The sequence below is a fragment of the Pongo abelii genome, chromosome Y, assembly GCF_028885655.2.
Source record: "Pongo abelii isolate AG06213 chromosome Y, NHGRI_mPonAbe1-v2.0_pri, whole genome shotgun sequence".
NCBI lineage: Eukaryota > Metazoa > Chordata > Mammalia > Primates > Hominidae > Pongo > Pongo abelii.
In genome coordinates, this window is record NC_072009.2 from 3620676 (window position 1) to 3638947 (window position 18272).

At 45.5% G+C, this 18272-nt stretch overlaps 1 protein-coding gene across 4 annotated transcripts in view; it reads right to left on the reverse strand.

Moving 5' to 3' along the window:
- The window catches only part of LOC129053374 (glycogenin-2-like), a 37964-nt gene extending 20519 nt beyond the window's left edge, over positions 1-17445 (reverse strand). Inside the window, exons 1-4 of one of the 4 annotated variants that reach the window (XM_063721490.1) lie at positions 17279-17445; positions 16053-16187; positions 2894-2986; positions 2630-2771 (exon numbers count right to left, since the gene is read on the reverse strand). In XM_063721490.1, coding sequence (XP_063577560.1) covers positions 2630-2771; positions 2894-2986; positions 16053-16059 — 242 coding nt within the window. In that variant the 5' untranslated portion in view covers positions 16060-16187; positions 17279-17445. Of the gene's footprint in view, positions 1-2629; positions 2772-2893; positions 2987-16052; positions 16188-17169 lie in introns of all 4 variants that reach the window. The other 3 variants (XM_054545404.2, XM_063721489.1, XM_063721491.1) reach the window with 3 other exon arrangements.
- Between the last annotated feature and the right edge of the window lie 827 nt (positions 17446-18272).

Here is an 18272-nt window from a genome sequence, read left to right on the forward strand (position 1 = left end):
ACTCCTGACCTCAAGTGATCCACCCAACTCGGCCTCCCAAAATGTTGGGATTACAGGCATAAGCCACAGTGCCTGTTTTCTTTTTGTTATATGTTTAGTTTTTATTTTAGAAGGAACTTATCATTGACTTTCTCTAACATATTAATGTGATGAATGACATTAATAGGTTTTAAAATAATAACCTATCTTTGCTTTCTTAGGGTAAGCACTATTTATTTCTTTACTACAGGGCTAGAGTTGCCTTATTAACATCCTGTATTTGAGGGCTTTCTCAATCCAAATGTAAACACGATCAAACCTGTAAATCAAGTTTGGGTGTCAAGATTATGACAGTTTCTTAAAATAAGTGAACATATTCGTCTTTTGCTAGGCTCTGTGACAGTTTATGCAGCAGGGAAATTAATTCATCATGAGCAATTTAACAGAACTTCCTTTAAAATTGCCCAAACCAGGGCCTTTCTACAAGATAAGCCTTTGGTAACATTTTCAGTTTTTCTCATAGTTACCGTCAAACAGAAGGTTTCTATTTCTTCTGATGACAACAACCAACATCTCACCGATTTCCCTAGAAGGATCAAGCACTTCTTCAATACTCCCAGTGTTATTGCTGTAAGGGGTTCTATATAGTATTCACTTTTAAAACTGCCTCCAAATGACTTCTTTCTAATTTCAATTTTGTACATTTATGTTTTCTCAAATAAAAGACTCATTTTTATTTGTTATTTTTATTTTTAGAGAGAGGAGCTCACTCTGTTGCCCAGTCTGGAGTGCAGTGGAACCTCTGGACTCAAACAATCCTCCCATTTCAGCCTCCTGAGTAGCTGGAACTACAGGTGCACACCACCACACCTGGCTAACTCTTTTTATTTTTTGTAGAGATAGGGTCTTGCTGTGTCACCCAGGCTGTCTTGTCAAACTCCCGGCCTCATGCAATCCTCCCACCTTGGCCTCCCTGAAGATTTGTTAATCTAATCCTTGAATTTGTTTCTTGTTCCCAATTATTAGTTTTGTCATTTTATCTTTATGAATTTTGCACTGCTGTTTGCTTTTTTAATATTATTATTTTTAAAATATTTGGGGCTGGGCACGGTGAGTCACACCTGCAATCCCAGCACTTTGGGAGGCCGAGGCAGGCAGATCACTTGAGGTCAGGAGTTCAAGATCAGCCTGTCCAATATGGTGAAACCCTGTCTCTACTAAAAATACAAAAATTAGTCAGGCATGACGTTGGGTGCCTGTAATCCCAGCTACTCAGGAGGCTGAGGCAGGAGAATCACTGGAACCTGGGAGGTGAAGGTTGCACTAAGCCAAGATCCCACCCCTGCACTCCAGCCTGGATGACAGAGTGAGACTTTGTCTCAAAAAAAAAAAAAAAAAAAAATATATATATATATATATATATATATGAACGTATATATTTTCATATATATTTGAACATATATGAACATACATGAACATATACATAAACATATATGTATATATATAAATACATATATATGAACTGGATGATTTCTTCACTGATTTAAGTTTTCTTTCTTCACTGATTTAAATTTTCTTTCTTCACTGATTTAAATTTTCTTTCTTGTACCACTTTAGTTGCTGTCTTTGCTTTGTATAGGTAGCACTCACATTGGAATGATTTTCTGAAATAGGACATAATTCAAGCTTTCATTTATACCCAGATCAAGTTATTTAGGAGAGCACTTCTAGTTTAAAACATCTGAGGACACACTGGTTGGTTTTTTCTTTGATTGTTCTGTTTTTAGTTTAGCTATTAACATCTAGATTTACTATTTCATTGTCAAAGAATATGACATTCAATTCCTGCTGCATCTACATATTAAATTCCTCCTCATCCCATTCATATAAAATCACTTTTTCTAAGTGGTCCATGGTTGGTGAAAGAAAAAGATTATTGCTTACAAATATATAACATTTAAGAGAAGCTTTATGCTTTATTCATCAGACACATTTCTTTATGTATTTGCTTTATTTGAGAATTAAAGACAAAGGGAATTATAAAAGCAAATTATTTTAAAAAAAAGACTCCTTGGCGGGGCACCATGGCTCATGCCTGTAATCCCAGCACTTTGGGAGGCCAAGCCGGGTGGACTGAGTCCAGGAGTTCAAGATCAGCCTAGGCAACATGACGAAACACTGTTTCTACCAAAAATACAAAAAATAAAAATAAAATAGCCAACCATGGGGGCACACACATGTGGTCCCAGCTGCTTAGAAGGCTGAGGAGGGAAGATCACTTGAGCCCGGGAGGGAGAGGTTGCGGTGAACCGAGATGGTACCACTGCACTCCAGCCTGGGCGACGAGTGAGACCCTGTCTCAAAAAACAAACAAAAAAGAATTGAATTTTCAGTTTCCATGGTTGGGAGAATGAACTGTAATCAAACCCAGTATTATTTTTTAAAGTATTATGAAGCCGATCACACACCTATACTTTCACATGATTCGAAGGTTCATTACAAATGTCAGATGCCCATCATGATTGCCAGCCATCCGGGCCGGTGAAGAACAGTGGTCAGTCATCAGAATAACTCCTAGGACCTCTTGGGGGAGAGGTGACCCTCCTTCTGTAGGACCCAGCTGGGCACAAGTCGCATCTCTGAGCCTTACCTGAGCAGGCTGGACACCTGAGGAGTGATCAATACCACCAGCTTCCTCGTCAGCCTGTGTCTCCTCAGTGACTGCCCCAGGACCAGGGTGCCCTGGCAGTAGATGTCATTGGTGGCCAGTGTGACAAAAGCCTGATCAGTCACTGTGAAAATCAACAAAAACACCAGAGTTACACTCCTGAGGGACAGGAGGAGTGATGGGGCCATAGTCACCTCCTCTCCTCTCCCAAGATTCATGGCTTGGGCCAGACGTGGTGGCTCATACCTGTCATCCCAGCACTTTGGGAGGCTGAGGTGGGTGAATTGCTTGACCTCAGGAATTCAAGACCAGCCTGGGCCACATGGTGAAACTCTGTCTCTGTGAAAAATACAAAAATTAGCTGGGCATGGTGGCATACCTGTAGTTACAGCTACTTGGGAGGCTGAGGTGGGAGGATACTTGAGCCTGGGAGTTTGAGGCTGCAGTGAGCCATGATTGTACCACTGTACTCCAGCCTGGGTGACAGAGTGAGACCCTGTCTCAAAAAAAAAAATCACAACTTATAGTGAATATTCAGTATTCTAATTCGCATACATGCTTCCTTTCATTCTAAACAAAACAAAACACAGGAGGAGTATGAAGGAACCTTAAACAAGGGACAGCATCAACCCAACTGCTATGCCCATTTCCTGCTGCTGCAATGCCATGGAAACTCATAGCTACTATCCCTTATTTTATGTTGTGTTTGACTCTTGAAAACTCACCCAAAGTGTTTAGATCTCAGGTGGAAACAAAAGGCAAAAAGTGGAAGTGATGGCTTGATGACCTGAGTTACAGCAAAGATGTAACCCAACTCACTCAAAAGAACTGTGCTCTGGGCTAGGTGCAGTGGCTCATGCCTGTAATCCCAGTGCTAGGGTCGAAGAAGGGGGATCATTTGAGCTCAGGAATTTGAAACCAGCCTGGGAAACACAGCAAGACCTCATCTGTACTGGAAAAAAAAAAAATTAGCCAGACGAGGTGGTGCATGCCCATAGTCCTAGCTACTTGGGAGGCTGAGGGAGGAGGATCGCTTGAGCACAGGAGGTCAAGGCTGCAAAGAGCCATGATCACACCACTGAACTCCAGACTGGGCAACAGAGTGAGTCCCTGTCTTCAAAAAAGGGAAAAAGAAAGAAAGAAAAGAAAAGAATCATGCTCCATAAAGAAGCAGCCAAACATGTTATTTAAATTCTGGACACCATTTCTTACGAAGACTTCAACTCAGGGTTGTATGAGGTGGTACAGTCAACATAAGGAAAACGGTATTGTTTCATTAGGTAGAATGTGCTCAGTTTCCTAATGCCTCAATAGGAGAGGAAGGAATTCTCACATTAGATATAATTAATGGCTTTTAAGTCTCTGTGCATAAGACTGATGTGAACTTTTGTAATGATTTTTAAACCACTCAATTCTTGGGCACCCAAGCCCCTGTTGCCAGGAGAAAGACAACAGTCAGGAGGGCAGCCAGCAACACCAAGAAGTCCCACACAGAGTGCAGATCAGTGTGCAGCCCAGTATTCCATAGCATACTGTCTATGGAAATTAAAATGCTCAGCATGTAGGCAACCATGGCGCCTTCCCCGGAAGCAGCACTCCAAGAGAAGCCAAACCACAATTTGCACTAAATATAACAAACACAAGTGTCCCAGACGTGTGGCCCAGGGCTGCCTCCTTGACCTTTACATTGCAATGGGGTAAATTCCAAAATGTGCCTGTTACAGCTGCTCCTGTAGACTCCTCTCCCCGCCCTTGCAGGAAGGAAGAACGAGAATTCCTGACATCTCCACTGGGAGTGAGTATTACAGACAGCAAAATTTACAACTTAATTCCGTAGAACAAAAGATATCTGTCATCAGTCCATATCTATCCATCTATCCGTCATCCATCCATCCACCCATCCAGTCATTTACCTATCATCTATCCATCCATCTGTCCATCATCTATCTATCATTGGATAATATCCATATTACCCATCTACCTATCATCTAGCCATCCATTCATCCATCCATCTACCTATCATCTACCAATTGTCTGCACATCTATTATTTTCTATCTTACTATCATCTATCTCTATCCATCCATCCAGCTATCCATCTATCTCTCATCTATCCATCCTTCCATTATCTATCATCTATCCATCCATCATCTATCTATCCATTTATTCATGCATCCATCCATCCATCATCTACCAATTATCTGTACATCTATGTATTATCTATCTTACTATAAATCTGTCTTTATCATCTATCAATCAATCATATATCTATCCATCCATCTATCATCTATCTATCCATCTACCTATCATCTATCTATCCATCCTTCCATCTATCCACCAATCATCTACCATTTATCACATCTATTATTTATTATCTATCTTACTATCATGTATCTGTATTATCTGTCTAATCCATCTATCTCTAGCATCTATTTACCATGTATCATCTATATATATTTATCATCTATGTATCTATCATCTATCATCCATTTCCATTGTCTCTCCACCTATCATTTTCTATTATCCATCCATCTATCTACATCTGTCATCTACCTATCATATATGTGTCCTCTCTGTATCTGCTTATTTATATCTAACAGTCTTTCAATCATCTACCTGTCTACCTACAGTCTATAGATTATAAATTGTCTCTACCACCATTATCTATAATCTATCTATAGTTTTCTTAATTACTAGCTTTAAATGATAATAATGGTGATTATTACTCCTTTAGACATTTCCAAAGGTCTAAGTTCCGACCAAAATTACTTCCCAAGAACAGGGAAGTAATTTCCCTGTCATGGACCCGTTCAGCCATCTGTAAGGCTCTTTTGTCTCTAAGCAGAGGAGAGACATGGGAGAGGAAGCAGACATTCAGGGCTGGCATCTGCAAAGCCCAAAGCTGGCCAAGGTAAAGGTACTGTGTGAGCTTCACCCGCAGACCTCGAAAATCAGACAACGCCCAAAACAGAGCCAGAGATCCAATCCCCTACCCCGTCCTCACCAGGGTTGCTCTGACCCATATTTTGAAAGAGTGTGCAGGCAGAAAGAATTACCAAGTAGAACCCCCAGTGTAGAGCCCTAAGTGTGAACATATTTCTAAGCAGCATAATGGGTATCCCCACACCTAAACATAGGACCTGCTTAGAGCTTCACATTTCCATGCAAACTCTCAAAAAATTAACGGGAAATTAACATAACATAAAACAAACCATTATAAAGTGCACAAGTGACTCATGTTTAGGCCATGCACAATGTTGTGCAACCACTACCTCCAGGCAATCCAAGGACATTCTCATCACTCCAAAAGGAGGCCCTGTACCTATTACGCAGTCGCTCCCCATTCTGGCAACCACGAGTCCGCTTTCTATCTCTACATTCCTATTTTGGATATTTCCTATAAATGGAATCAAACACTATGTAGTTTTTGAAAATGGAATAATTTTATATTTCCTTCTTATCACAGTAAACTTCAGATGACATAAAATTCACCATTGTAAAGAGCACAGTTCATCACAATTTTGTACACCCACCACCTCTATCTAATCCTGGGACATTTCATCACCCCAAAAAGAGACCCTGCACTCATTAAGGAGTATCTCCCCTTTCTCCCTTCCCCAGCTCCTGAAAACCACCAATTCACTTTTTATCCCTGTGGATTTGCCTGTTCTGCCTATTTCATGTAAACAGAATCAAGCATCATATGGCCTTCTGAGTCTGACTTCTTTCCATCAGCATGATGTTTTCAAGGTCCATCCATTTTCATCAATTCAACCATGTAATTAAAAGTATAAACCAGGAATCTTCCAAGCAAAGATGGTGGATGCGGAACTCCTAGTTTCTCTTTCCTTCCTTCTGAGATAAAAGGAGAACAAACTAAAAAGTGTGCTAAGGAAGGCAAGTGTGAACCCCAAGCCAAAAAGGAGGCAGGAGAAAACCATCAGCCAATAAGAGAAACTGGAGAAGTCACTGAAATCCTGCAGAATTCTCAGAAGCCAAATATACCCATCACCAGAGGCAAAATCGGATAATAGGACCTACTCTAGAGGAAACCAAAAGCCCAAGAAAAAATAATTACTACCACACAGAAGTGGAATTCCTAACCTATAACTAACCTTGACAAATTCAGACAAGTGGGCAACCCTTGCAAGTGGGCGCAGCTCAACTGACATTCCTCATTTTTATACATGTAGATATAAACCATTACCAGGTATTTGAAAAACACCTTCACCACAAAAGAGAAAACTGAAAAGTTATGGGGTGGAATGGGAAGAACCCCAAAAATACCAGACAATTCATGGAATAGAAATTCAAGGAACAGACAGACAGACATAAAAATTCTGACTGCACTAATTAGTATTCTTTCAAAAGATTAGGGGGAGAGGGATACATCTATAAACCAAGAATCGAATGCTATCGAAAAGATCATTCCAAGGATAAGAAATAGTTACCAGAAGTTAAAAATATGACTTGCTGAAATGAAAACAGAATAACAGAAGGTTTGGAAAATGTCAATGAGGAAATGTCTCAGAAAGTACAATAAAGGGACAAATGGAAAATTTCAGAAAGCTAGAAGCCTACAGGAGTGATTCAGAAGGTTCACCAACATGAGTTTCAGAATAAGAGAATAGAAAAAAAAATAGAAAAGTTTTCAAAGAAATTAAACAGGAAATGTTCTCAACAGCAACAGAAAGTCAGTCTTCAGATTTTAAAAGCCCAGAGAGTATGCAGCAAAAGAAAAAGAAAAAAGAAAGAAAGAGATAGGAAGGAAGGAAGGAAGGGAGGGAGGGGAAGGGAAGGGAGGGCATCGGAGGGGAGGGGAGATGGGGAGAGAGAGACAGAGAAAGAAAGAAAGAAACTCAACAATCCTTATCCTGACAATATGTTTCTGGAATTTAAAAACACCAAGGATAAGGAGAACATCGTGATAATGCCAAGAAAATGAAAGTAAAATAAAAATACAGATCAATCCCATGAAGGATGAGACTGAGACTTCTTATCATGAATAGTGGACACTGAAACAAAGCACCATATCTAAACTTTGAGTGCAATGGTCCTCAATCTAAAATTGTATACCCAGACCAAATAGCTAAATTTCTAGGCCCAGGCCAATTAGCACATCTGCTGCACATTTATATGCCACATACCATTTCTCAGGCAGGTATTTGAGTATGTGTTTCATACTAAGAATAGACTTGTATTCTTTTAATTTAAAAATATATTTTTTTGCACATGCCTGACTTCCCAGCTAACTTGGGAAGCTGAGACAGCAGGATTGTTGAGCCCAGAAATTGGAGGCTGCAATGAGATATAATTGTGCCACTGCACTCCAGCTTGGGTGACAGAGCAGAGCCCTGTCTTTAAAGAGAAAGTGTGTGTGTGTGTGTGTGTGTGTGTGTGTGTGTGTGTGTAATTTCAAAGTAGATGGCAAAGTAAAAAATAAGATAAATCAAATCATATATGTTATGAAAAGAATCATCAGCAAAGTAATTTCAAGCTGAAAACAAAGTGCCATTTACAATTTTTAGCCTTTCATTGGTGATATTAAGATTTCTTTGTAATCTGCAATGTATAGATTATTGAAAGCTGAGGAACCACGTTTAAGGACCACGTGAATTAAAGAATAGAAAGGAAAAGGAGTGCATCCTTTAGGAACTACAATGACAAAGATAAGACAACTCCTAAGAGGGGGGCATTGTTTTGAGATTTCCTCCTGATCTGACTGTTCTGTCAACCTTCAAGATGCTCAGAGGGATTGGTTCCCCTCTGAACTTCACCACTGAATCTGAGAATTAGGGCTAAATCACACTCCAAAGGCCAGGCTTTGGGATTCTCCTCCAGAAACAGATGACTGAGGTTAGACCTTGCTATTTAGATGCTTGGTCCTGCAAGAACAAGCTTTGCAGAATATTTGCCGTGCCAACTCCTATACCCCAGTAAAGAAGAGTCCACTGTTTCCAATCCCACTTACTGACCTGTGCTCTTAAGGAGCAGAGAAGAAGAACAGAGAATGTATAAAACGAAACTTGACATCATCTAACCTGGCACATGGGCTCTACCGGGTAGATTCAGATCCCTATTACCCACCTCCTAGGTCTCCCCAAGAGCCCCAGAAGCCTCGTCTGTGCAGAGCATTCATGACATGAATTCTTGGGTAATGAGAAGTCCACTTGCATCCAATCCCACATTCTACTCTTGCGTAACTAACCTGAGATCTTAACTGAGAGGCACAACAGAAAATGCTGGGGTTGTTCGTTGGGTTGTTCGTTATGTTGTTGTGGTGGTGGTTTTTGAGACAAGGTCTCCCTCTCTTGCCCAGGCTGGAGTGCAGTGGTATGATTTCAGCTCACTGCAGCCTCAACTTTCTGGGAGCAAGCAATCCTCCCACCTCCGCCTCCTGAGTAGCTGGGACCAAAGTGCACACCACTATGTCCAGCTATTTTATATTTTTTGTAGAGACAGATTATGTTGCCCAGGCTGGTCTTGAACTCCTGGGCTCAGGCAATCTGCCTGCCTCATGCTCCCAAAATGCTGAGACTACACGTATGCTTCTGTGCCTGGCCTTTTTTTTTTTTGACAGGGTCTTTCTCTGTCTGTCACCCAGATTTGAGTGCAGAAGCATCATCACAGCTCACTGAAGCCTGGAACTCCTGGGCTCAAGCAATCTTCCTGCCTCTGTCTCCTGAGTAGCTGGGACTACAGATGCTCACCACCACACCTGGCTAATTTATTTTTAACTTTTCTGTAGAGATGGGGTCTCTTGCTCTGTCAACCAGGCTGGTCTCAAACTCCTAACCTCAAGCAATCCTCCCATCCTGGCCTCCCAAAGTGCTAGGATTACAGGTGTGAGCCAGACACCACACCAGACTAGAAAACATTTAAAATGGGTCTCTGCATCAATCACCCTGAGCCACAACTTCCCTCCTTTGCATTCTTTGCTCCACCCTGAAGATTCTGGTTCCTGTTATCTGTCTCCTCAGTCCTTGAAAACCACATTTTCTCCCCCAACACACAGTGAAAGCCATCAGCTGCCCTGAAAGCCAACCCAACGCCAAGGGTTTTCTCATTGTCTGCAAATGTAAGCTGGGTCCAGACTGCTGGTCATCTCATCCCCCACACTCAGTCCCCATGTCCAGCTCCACCCCTCTGGGTCTTCAAGCACATCCTATGATGTGTGCTACTACCATGGGGCTACTGCTGCTCCCTTAACTCACCTGGAACTCACTCTCCTCCCAGCACATGGTGGCCATGGGAAAGACCACCCATCCCTTGGAGATCTTCCTGAAAACCCTGCTCCCCAAGACGACCTTTCTCATCACAGTCCCTCACCTCCCATGACACAGGACCCTTCATCTCTTGTGTTGTCTTACCTGCTGTGATCATTTTGCTTACTGGTGGGCTCATCGCTGACTCCTTCCCCTAGCAAACCTATGAATGAGTTTCCCAGGGCTGCTGTGAGAAAGTACCATACACTGGGAGACTTAAACAACATACATTTACTCTCTTACAGGTCTGAAGGCCAGAATTCCAAAACCAAACTCTAGAGAAGGGTCCTTCCTGCCTCTTCCAGATCCTGGTGGCTCCAGATGTCCCTGGGCTTGTGGTCACATCACTCCAATCTCTGCCTCCATCTCCTTATGGCCTCCTCTGTGTCCATGTCTCTTCTATCTCTTGGAAGGACATCTGTCATTGAATTTAGGGCCCACCCAAATATTCCAGGATAATCTTATCTTGAGATGCTTAACTAGTCACATCTGCAAAGACTCTATTTCCCAACAAGGTCTGTAAATCTAAACTAAAATTCTAGGCCTCACCACTACCTAAATAGCCAAGGGCATTCCAAAGTTAACCTGAAAAACGAGTTCAGGCCATAATGAGGAGAGGGTCAGACATGCCTCATCACACCCTCCTCCATTCTGGAATTCAGGAGAAGCTATAACCACCGTAAACATCCACGCAGACCTCAAGTCTGCTGAGAAATATTTACAATCTATTCTCTCTGAAGGCTGCTACCTGGAAGCTTCGTCTATGTGATAAAACTTTGGCCTCTACAACCTCTTATCATAACCCAGACATTCTCTTCTATTGATAATAACTCTTTCGACTAATCGGAACATTTAAAAATCTACCTATGACCTGGCACCACCCCCTGCAACCGCCTTGCTTCAAGTAGTCCCACCCTTTCAGATCAAAGCAATGTATATCTTACATGTATTGACTGATGTCTCATGTCTCTCTGAAATGTGTAATAGCAAGCTGTACCCCGACCACCTTTGGCCCATGTTGTCAGGACCTCCTAAGGCTGTGTCATGGGCATGCCCTTAACCTTGGCAAAATAAACCTTCTAAATTGACTGAGACCTATCTCAGATACCTTTGGGTTCACAGGTCCCATTCACAGCTTCTGGGGGGACATGAGTTTCACGGGGGTCACTGCTTACCCCAGTCCACAGAGCTATGCCATAAGCTGCCCACACAAGGGCACCTGCTTAGAGAAAGAGTGAAGGATTGAAGCTGGAGGCAGAAGACAAAGAAGGTGAAGGGGCAGAAGATGTCTGTGTGGGCCTAATGACCTGCTCTCAGTGCATTACACGTTCACTGTGGGTTCATGTCCCAGGCAATTCCCAGGCATGAGAATCTGCTAGGTGCTGGGCCCAGCAGCTAACAAGGTACAAGCTCTATCCTCAGACACCTACAACTCCATGAGAAACATCAGCCCTAAGAAATGGGTGTTTCAATACTACAAGGCAAGTCCTATGGCAGGCAGCAGTTTTTGAAAGGGCACCATTTAAGCTCAGGGATAAATGGCCAGGAAGAACTTATCCATCAAGAAATCAGTGGATCAATAAACAAGAATGAATATGGCTCCCATCCATCCAGGAGTGTCTAGATGGGGCTTACCTATACGCTATCATTAATTCCCTTTCCAACACAGAGATGTGCTTCAAAAACAAGTAAACCAGGCTTCAATGATTAATTAAATGTCTGAGGTCACCTCTGACTCCAACACCAACAAAAGCCCTCAAAATAGCTACTCTCTCCTGCCTCCAATAAGAAACTGAACTAAAAATAATAAGGCAAAGAAGGAAGAAATAGAAAAAGTCCACGAGCCAAGGCCAGAGGTAGAGATGATAGGGTGCATGCTGCATCCTGCATTGCCCACAATGTAGCAACAGCAGCTGGAGAATAAGGACCCACAGGAAGAGATGGGGTCAGAGGGCCTGGATTACAAAGGTGATATGCAGCATTTTCTATTATCCTGAGGCTTACGAGGAGCTATTTAAGGGTTCCAAGAACTGTAAGAAGGTCTCATCTCCATTTCCAGGGAGGGCCCTCTGGCTGTCTAGAGAAAAGGATAATGCAAGTGAATTGGCCCAAAGCAAGGTGCAGAGGACAATACAGAGGAATGGCAAAGTGATCAGTGATTGATCGCCACCTGTGCTGGTTTTATAGTTCTTCATGAGGGCATCAGTGACAACTAGGAGAAATGGCAAAGTGATCAGTGACTGATAACCACATGCACTGGTTTTTTACTCCTTCATGAGGATCTCAGTGACAACTAAAAGAAATGACAGAGTGATCAATGATTAATAACCATGTGCACGACCTTTTTATCTCTTCATCAGGACATGAGTGACAACTAAGCAAACTGGCAAAGTGATCAATGATTGATAACGGATGTGTCCTGGTTTTTTTAATCTCTTCATGAGGATCTCAGTGACAACTAAGAGAAATGGCAGAGTGATCATTGATTGAAAACCATGTGCGCTGGCTTTGTAGCTCTTCATGGGGACCTCAGGGAAAACATTATGATTAATGGGTGTTACAGATGGATGATAACCCATCCTGAAACGCCTTGGATGAAATCCTAACCCACAGAACTTCTGAATGTGTCTGTATTTGAAGACGGGGTCTTTAAAGAGGTGATTATGGTAAAATGAGGTCACTAGGATGGGCCCTGATCCAGTAGCACTGCTGGCCTCATTACAAAAGGAGATGAGGACACAGACACACACACACAGAAGGATGACCTTGTGAGGACACAGAGAAAGACAACATCTACAAGCCAAGGAGAGAGGTGCCAGGAGGAAACAGCCCTGCCCACACCCTGATCTCAGACTTCCAGCCTCCAGGGCTGTGCGAGAGTAAATGTCTATTGTTCAAGCTGCCCGGTCTGTGGGACTTTGCTATGGCAGCCCCAGCAGAAAAAAACAGTAGTATTCAAATATATGAGTTATCCTATTATGGGCTGAATTGCACACCTCCAAAATTCATATATGAATGTCATAACCTCCAGGACCTCAAAATGTGACTGTATTTGGAGATGGGGTCTTTAAAGAAGATATTAAGGTAAAATTAGATCACTAGGATGGGCTCTGATCCAATAGGATTGGTGTCCTTATAAGAAGAGGAGATTAGGCTGAGCGTGATGGCTCACGCCTATAATCCGAACACTTTGGAAGGCCAAGGCAGGTGGATCACTTGACGTCAGGAGTTTGAGACCAGCCTAACCAACATGGAGAAACTCTGTCTCTACTAAAAACACAAAAATTAGCTGGGCATGGTGGCATATGCCTGTAATCCCAGCTGCTCAGGAGGCTGAGCAGGAGAATTGCTTGAACCCAGGAGGCAGATTGCACCATTGCCTGGGTGACAAGAGCAAAACTCCATCTCAAAAAAAAAAAAAAAAAGGAGGAGCTTAGGACACAGACACACACAGAGGGAAGACCCTGTGAGGACCAAGCCCAGGAGAGAGGCCTCAGGAGGAACAAGCCCTGCCTATACCTACCTTGATCTCAAACCCAAAAGAAAATGCAGACAGGGCTGCATTTAGAGTGACAGTTTTATGCAACTACTGGACACCCTGTTTCTCTCTTAGGTTTAGAGTTGGGGGAATACTGACCACAGTCACACAATGACAAGACAACACCAGTTGGCACAAGAGCTCTCTCCAGCAACAAGGGATCCGAGACTCTGACTTTTGCTTTGGAACAAAAATGTGCACCTCCTGAAGGTTAGCCACTTCCCATCCAGGACACTGTAAAACCCATCTAAAGTGCAAAGACAGACCAGCGGATTGCAATACAACAGATGATGAAACATTGATTGATAGGTGCTTAGCTTCCACATCACCTTGCCTTGAAGAAACAACTGGTGATTAAGTCCTGGTGCGGCGCCACAGAACATCCACAATTATCCAATGCCACTGCATTCAAAGAGGGAGATTCCACTCCATGTGCCAGTATGGCAGACTTTCAGCAAAGGCACGGAGTGGAAAAACAGCAAAAGAACTTGTCACTGCACTACAGCCCACAAAAAGGAGACATTGTCACAAAATCAAGTCCAGCCTAGAGATTGTAGTGGCTGAGAATTTTATGACGCTGTGACGACAGTTTCTTTCTACCCCTTGCCTGCCCCTCTGCATTCAAGGAATCTTCTGATCACCCCTCAAAATAACCTTAACAGCTTCCTTCTCAGCCCTTCTCTACTCAAAAGCAGTTTTTCTTTCTGCAAAGAGTTGAGTCTTCTCTTCTGGCACGAGGCTGACCAAGATGTATGCGAATGTCTGTCTTGAATGCTGCTATTATACAGACACTAGCAGGCTTGGGGAAACGTGTGGCTTTCACTTTAGAGAGCTCCAAACGCATCCCTAGAACAGAGAATCTTTTCTGCTGTTCCTGGGAACAGATCTTCCAGTACACTTCATGAAAACAGCCCTTAAGATCCCTGCCCCGACAATTTTCCTCTCTTAAGTCCAGAGTGAGAGAAAACAAGAGAGAAGCAGCTCTGATTTACCAAATCTCTCCTCTGAATTAAAAAGTCATCTCTTCTGTTTGTGTGTTTTAAATTGCATTCATGGCCAGGCTTGCACCTATAATCCCAGCATTTTGAGAGGCCAAAGAGGATGACTGCTTGAGCCTACAAGTTCAAGACCAGCCTAGGCAACATAGCAAGACCCAGTCTCTACAAAATTTAAAAAATATACATTTAAGGGCCAGGCACAGTGGCTCACGCCTGTAATCCCAGCACTTTGGGCGGCTGATGCAGGCAGATCACAAGGTCAGGAGTTCGAGGCCAGCACAGCCGATATGGTGAAACCGTGTCTCTACTGAAAATACAAAAATTAGCTACTACAGGCATGCACATCTGTAGTCCCAGCTACTCGGGAAGCTGAGGCAGAAGAATCACTTGAACCCAGAAGGCAGAGGTTGCGGTGAGCTGAGATCACACCACTGCACTGCAGCCTGGGCAACAGAGTGAGATTCTCTCAGGAAAAAAAATAAAATTAAAAAAAATATATATATATACACACACACACACGTATATATATATTTATATATGTGTGTATATATATGTATATATATATGCACATTTAAAAATAAATACATAAAATGCACTCATGAATGATCCAGTGTGGTGTAGTACAAAAAGGAGGTGTCTTAATGATTTAATGATAAAAAATACAGCCAGCATCTTTCTTACGGGATGAGGTTACAATCTATGTTCACATATCTAGGCCTCTTAAGTCAACCGGTCTATCTGAAGTCCACAAAACCCAAGGGCAGGGAGATGGGGCCCACCAGTCCTTGCGGGGCAGGCCTTTCCTGCCATTCCTGCCAGCCAGCCCTCTGCCTGCTGGAGGATTAACCTGAATTGTTATTTTTTTTAATTTTTATTTTTTTAGAGACAAGGTCTCACTCTGTCACTCAGGCTGGAGTGCAGTGGTGCAATCATAATTCACTGCTGCCTTGAACACCTGGGCTCAGGACCCTCCTACCTCAGCTTCCCTAGTAGCTGGGACTACAGGTACCTGCCGCAATGCCCAGCTGATTTTTAAATTATTTTCCTAGAGATATGGTCTCCCTATGTTGCCCAGGATGGTCTCAAAGTCTTGGCCTCAAGCAGTCCTCCCGTTTCAGCTTCCCAAAGTGCTGGGATGACAGGCCTGAGCCACCAAGCCGGGCCGTCCTTTATCTGTACTGGAAACAGAAATTAAACCCACGGTCTGAACTTTAAGAACTCAAGGCAGCGTCTTCCCAGAGCTTTAGGGCCGTTTCAGGAGAACCGATTTCTTCCTATCGGCCTTCCAGGCAGTGACAGTCTCAGACAGTTCAACACTATTCCCAAGAAACAAGCCCACTGAAACTTTCAGGACCATATTTTACAGAAGGAAACTGGTGAAATCCCAAGGCCCCCTTCACTTGCTGTAAATCACCCCCTCCCAGCTGCTGAGGCTGGTATCTCCATTCCCTCCAGCCCCAGAGAGACCTGGGCGAGGCAGTGAGGGGGAGACTCGGGTTTTGGGGTAATCCTGCGGTCAAAGTGGGGTTCTCCCCAGTGCAGACCAATCTCTCACCCAAGCCAGTAGTAACAGGCAGGCTGAACTGAAGAAGCCTGAGCTACTCACCCGACATGGTCCGTGGGGCCGCACGCAGTGGACGCGGATCGGCAGACCTGCGCCCAGGCGCAGTAGGTGGAAATCCTCGTCACGATCCCGCAGAACAGAGGCGCCGTCTTCGGGAAGCCGCGTGGATTTCCAGGCCTGGGGGCGACGGCGTGGGTGTCTCGACATCCTCGGCTGCAGGCCCCGCGGTGTCACCCCCGGCCTCCTGCTCACTCCATGTCACCTGCAATCCACGGGGCCCCGGCCTCCCCCGACTCCCCTGAGACCCCCACGCCCCGCACTTCCTCTTTGGCGCTCCAGGTCAGCCTCGTGACCTCTGGCCAGGGGCCCCTTGACCCCCTGTCCTCCCCACAGTCACCTGCGACCCCCGCTGCGTCTTAACACCCATGCGTCCAGCAACGACACCGCCCGCGGAACACCGCCCGACCTCAGAGGCGTCAGCAGCTGCCCCGCCGCCCAGCGCACCCGCTTGGAGTTCTGGACATCCTCTTCCCCCACGCCAGCTGGCGCCCCCCGGTCACCTCCTCCACTCCCTGGCCCACCCCTGCACTCCCGGACCCCATTATCTGCACCTCCTCCGAGCGTGAGCTGCCTCTGCCCGCGACCCCAGGCCAGGCGCCCCCTCCCCCGTCACTCCAGTGCCGCCCCAACCCGGCCCACTCCTGCGCCCCTCGCCGCCCCTCCTCCCCGTCCTGGCCTTCTGCCCATCCTCTCCAAGCGCCCCCGAATCCCCTCCACGCCCTGCACCTCTCCCTCCCCTCGCGCTTCCGCAGCCTCTGCCTTGGTCCCGCGCCCCCCTCCCCAAGCCTCTCAGCTCTACGCCCCCGCCCCCGTCTGTCCTCCATACTGGGGCAGCCTCCGTCTCCCCGTGCCACGCAGGGCCTAGACCGCCTGCACTCCCCAGCACTCGGCGCCTCCGCTCGGCCCACCCACCCGCAAGCGCCGCTAGCCTATCCCCGCGCCCCGCACCCCTCCCCGCCTTTGCTTTTGGGCAACCTCTCTCTGACCTCCAGCTCCCAGCGCCTCTCGCCCCCCCTCTGCACTCCAAGGCCAGCGCCCTTCCCCCAGCCCCCAGCCTCTGCCTCTGGGTTCCGTCCGCATCCCGCTGTACGCCACCCACCCCTAAGCCTCGTAGGCATTCGGGCAGCCTCAGCGCCCCCCGGCCCCCAGCCGCGCCCAGGCCTCCTCCACTGCATACGATCCCCTGCACCTCGCTGCAGCCCCCGCACCTCTTCCGGCGGCCTGGCTGCCTCTGCCCAAAGCCGGCGCTGGGGGCCCGGAGGGCAGCGATTGGCCTCTGTCCGGAAGCCCGGCCCCACCTCCGCCCAGCCCCCGCAGGCGCGGGTCAGCTCCTCAGCCCTGCAGCCCCTGCCCTCAAGCCCGCGCGCCTCCTGGTGCCCAGCCCCAGCTGCCGGGAAGAAAGACCCAGCAACAGCCAGTGGCTGCGCTCCGCGCCCGCGCCCCGCCCCTCTCTCGCCGCGGCCCCCTCGGCAATCGGCGGTTTCTAGGTTTGGACATTTAACCTTTAATCGGCTGGTCCCAAAGTAAATGTTTGCGATAACTTAAGGCCCTGGGCCCAAGGCCAGCGCGCAGCCCGAGTGGAGGCTGCTCTGGAAGCCTCCCAGAGGGAGAAAGCAGGGCTTATACGCGATCTTGTCGAATGCATGAAAAATGCACATGCGCATACTTGCACGCATAAATGAATGAATGAATGAGTGCACGAAAGAGAGAATAAATGAGTGTTTCAGGCTTCAGCTGTTGAATGCATAGCGAGCGAGTGGCTGTACGCAGGCGGTGAGTGCATGTATGCGTGAATGCATGTGAGGAGTGAATGAACAAACAACTACTCATGAATGAGCGGGCCAGAAAATGAATGAACCAGTGAATCAATGTTTGCGCCAAGGAGGGAATGTATGCATTCACACGTGAATGCATGAGTTGAAGGCATGAATGAGCCAATGCATGTATGAACGAATTTAGAGATACATGCATGAATGGAGGAGTGACTGTGTGGAAAAAATAGGTGAATGCACGCACGCATGATTGAAGGCATGAATCTATGAATGAGTGAATGAATTAGTTGAATGCATGAATGATTGACTGAACAAGTGAACTCTTGCATGCATAGTGCATGAATTAGTGAAAGGTGAATTCATGTATGCATGAGTGAGTAAACAAGTAAATTAATGCCTGCATGAATGAGTGCATGAATGAGTGAACAAA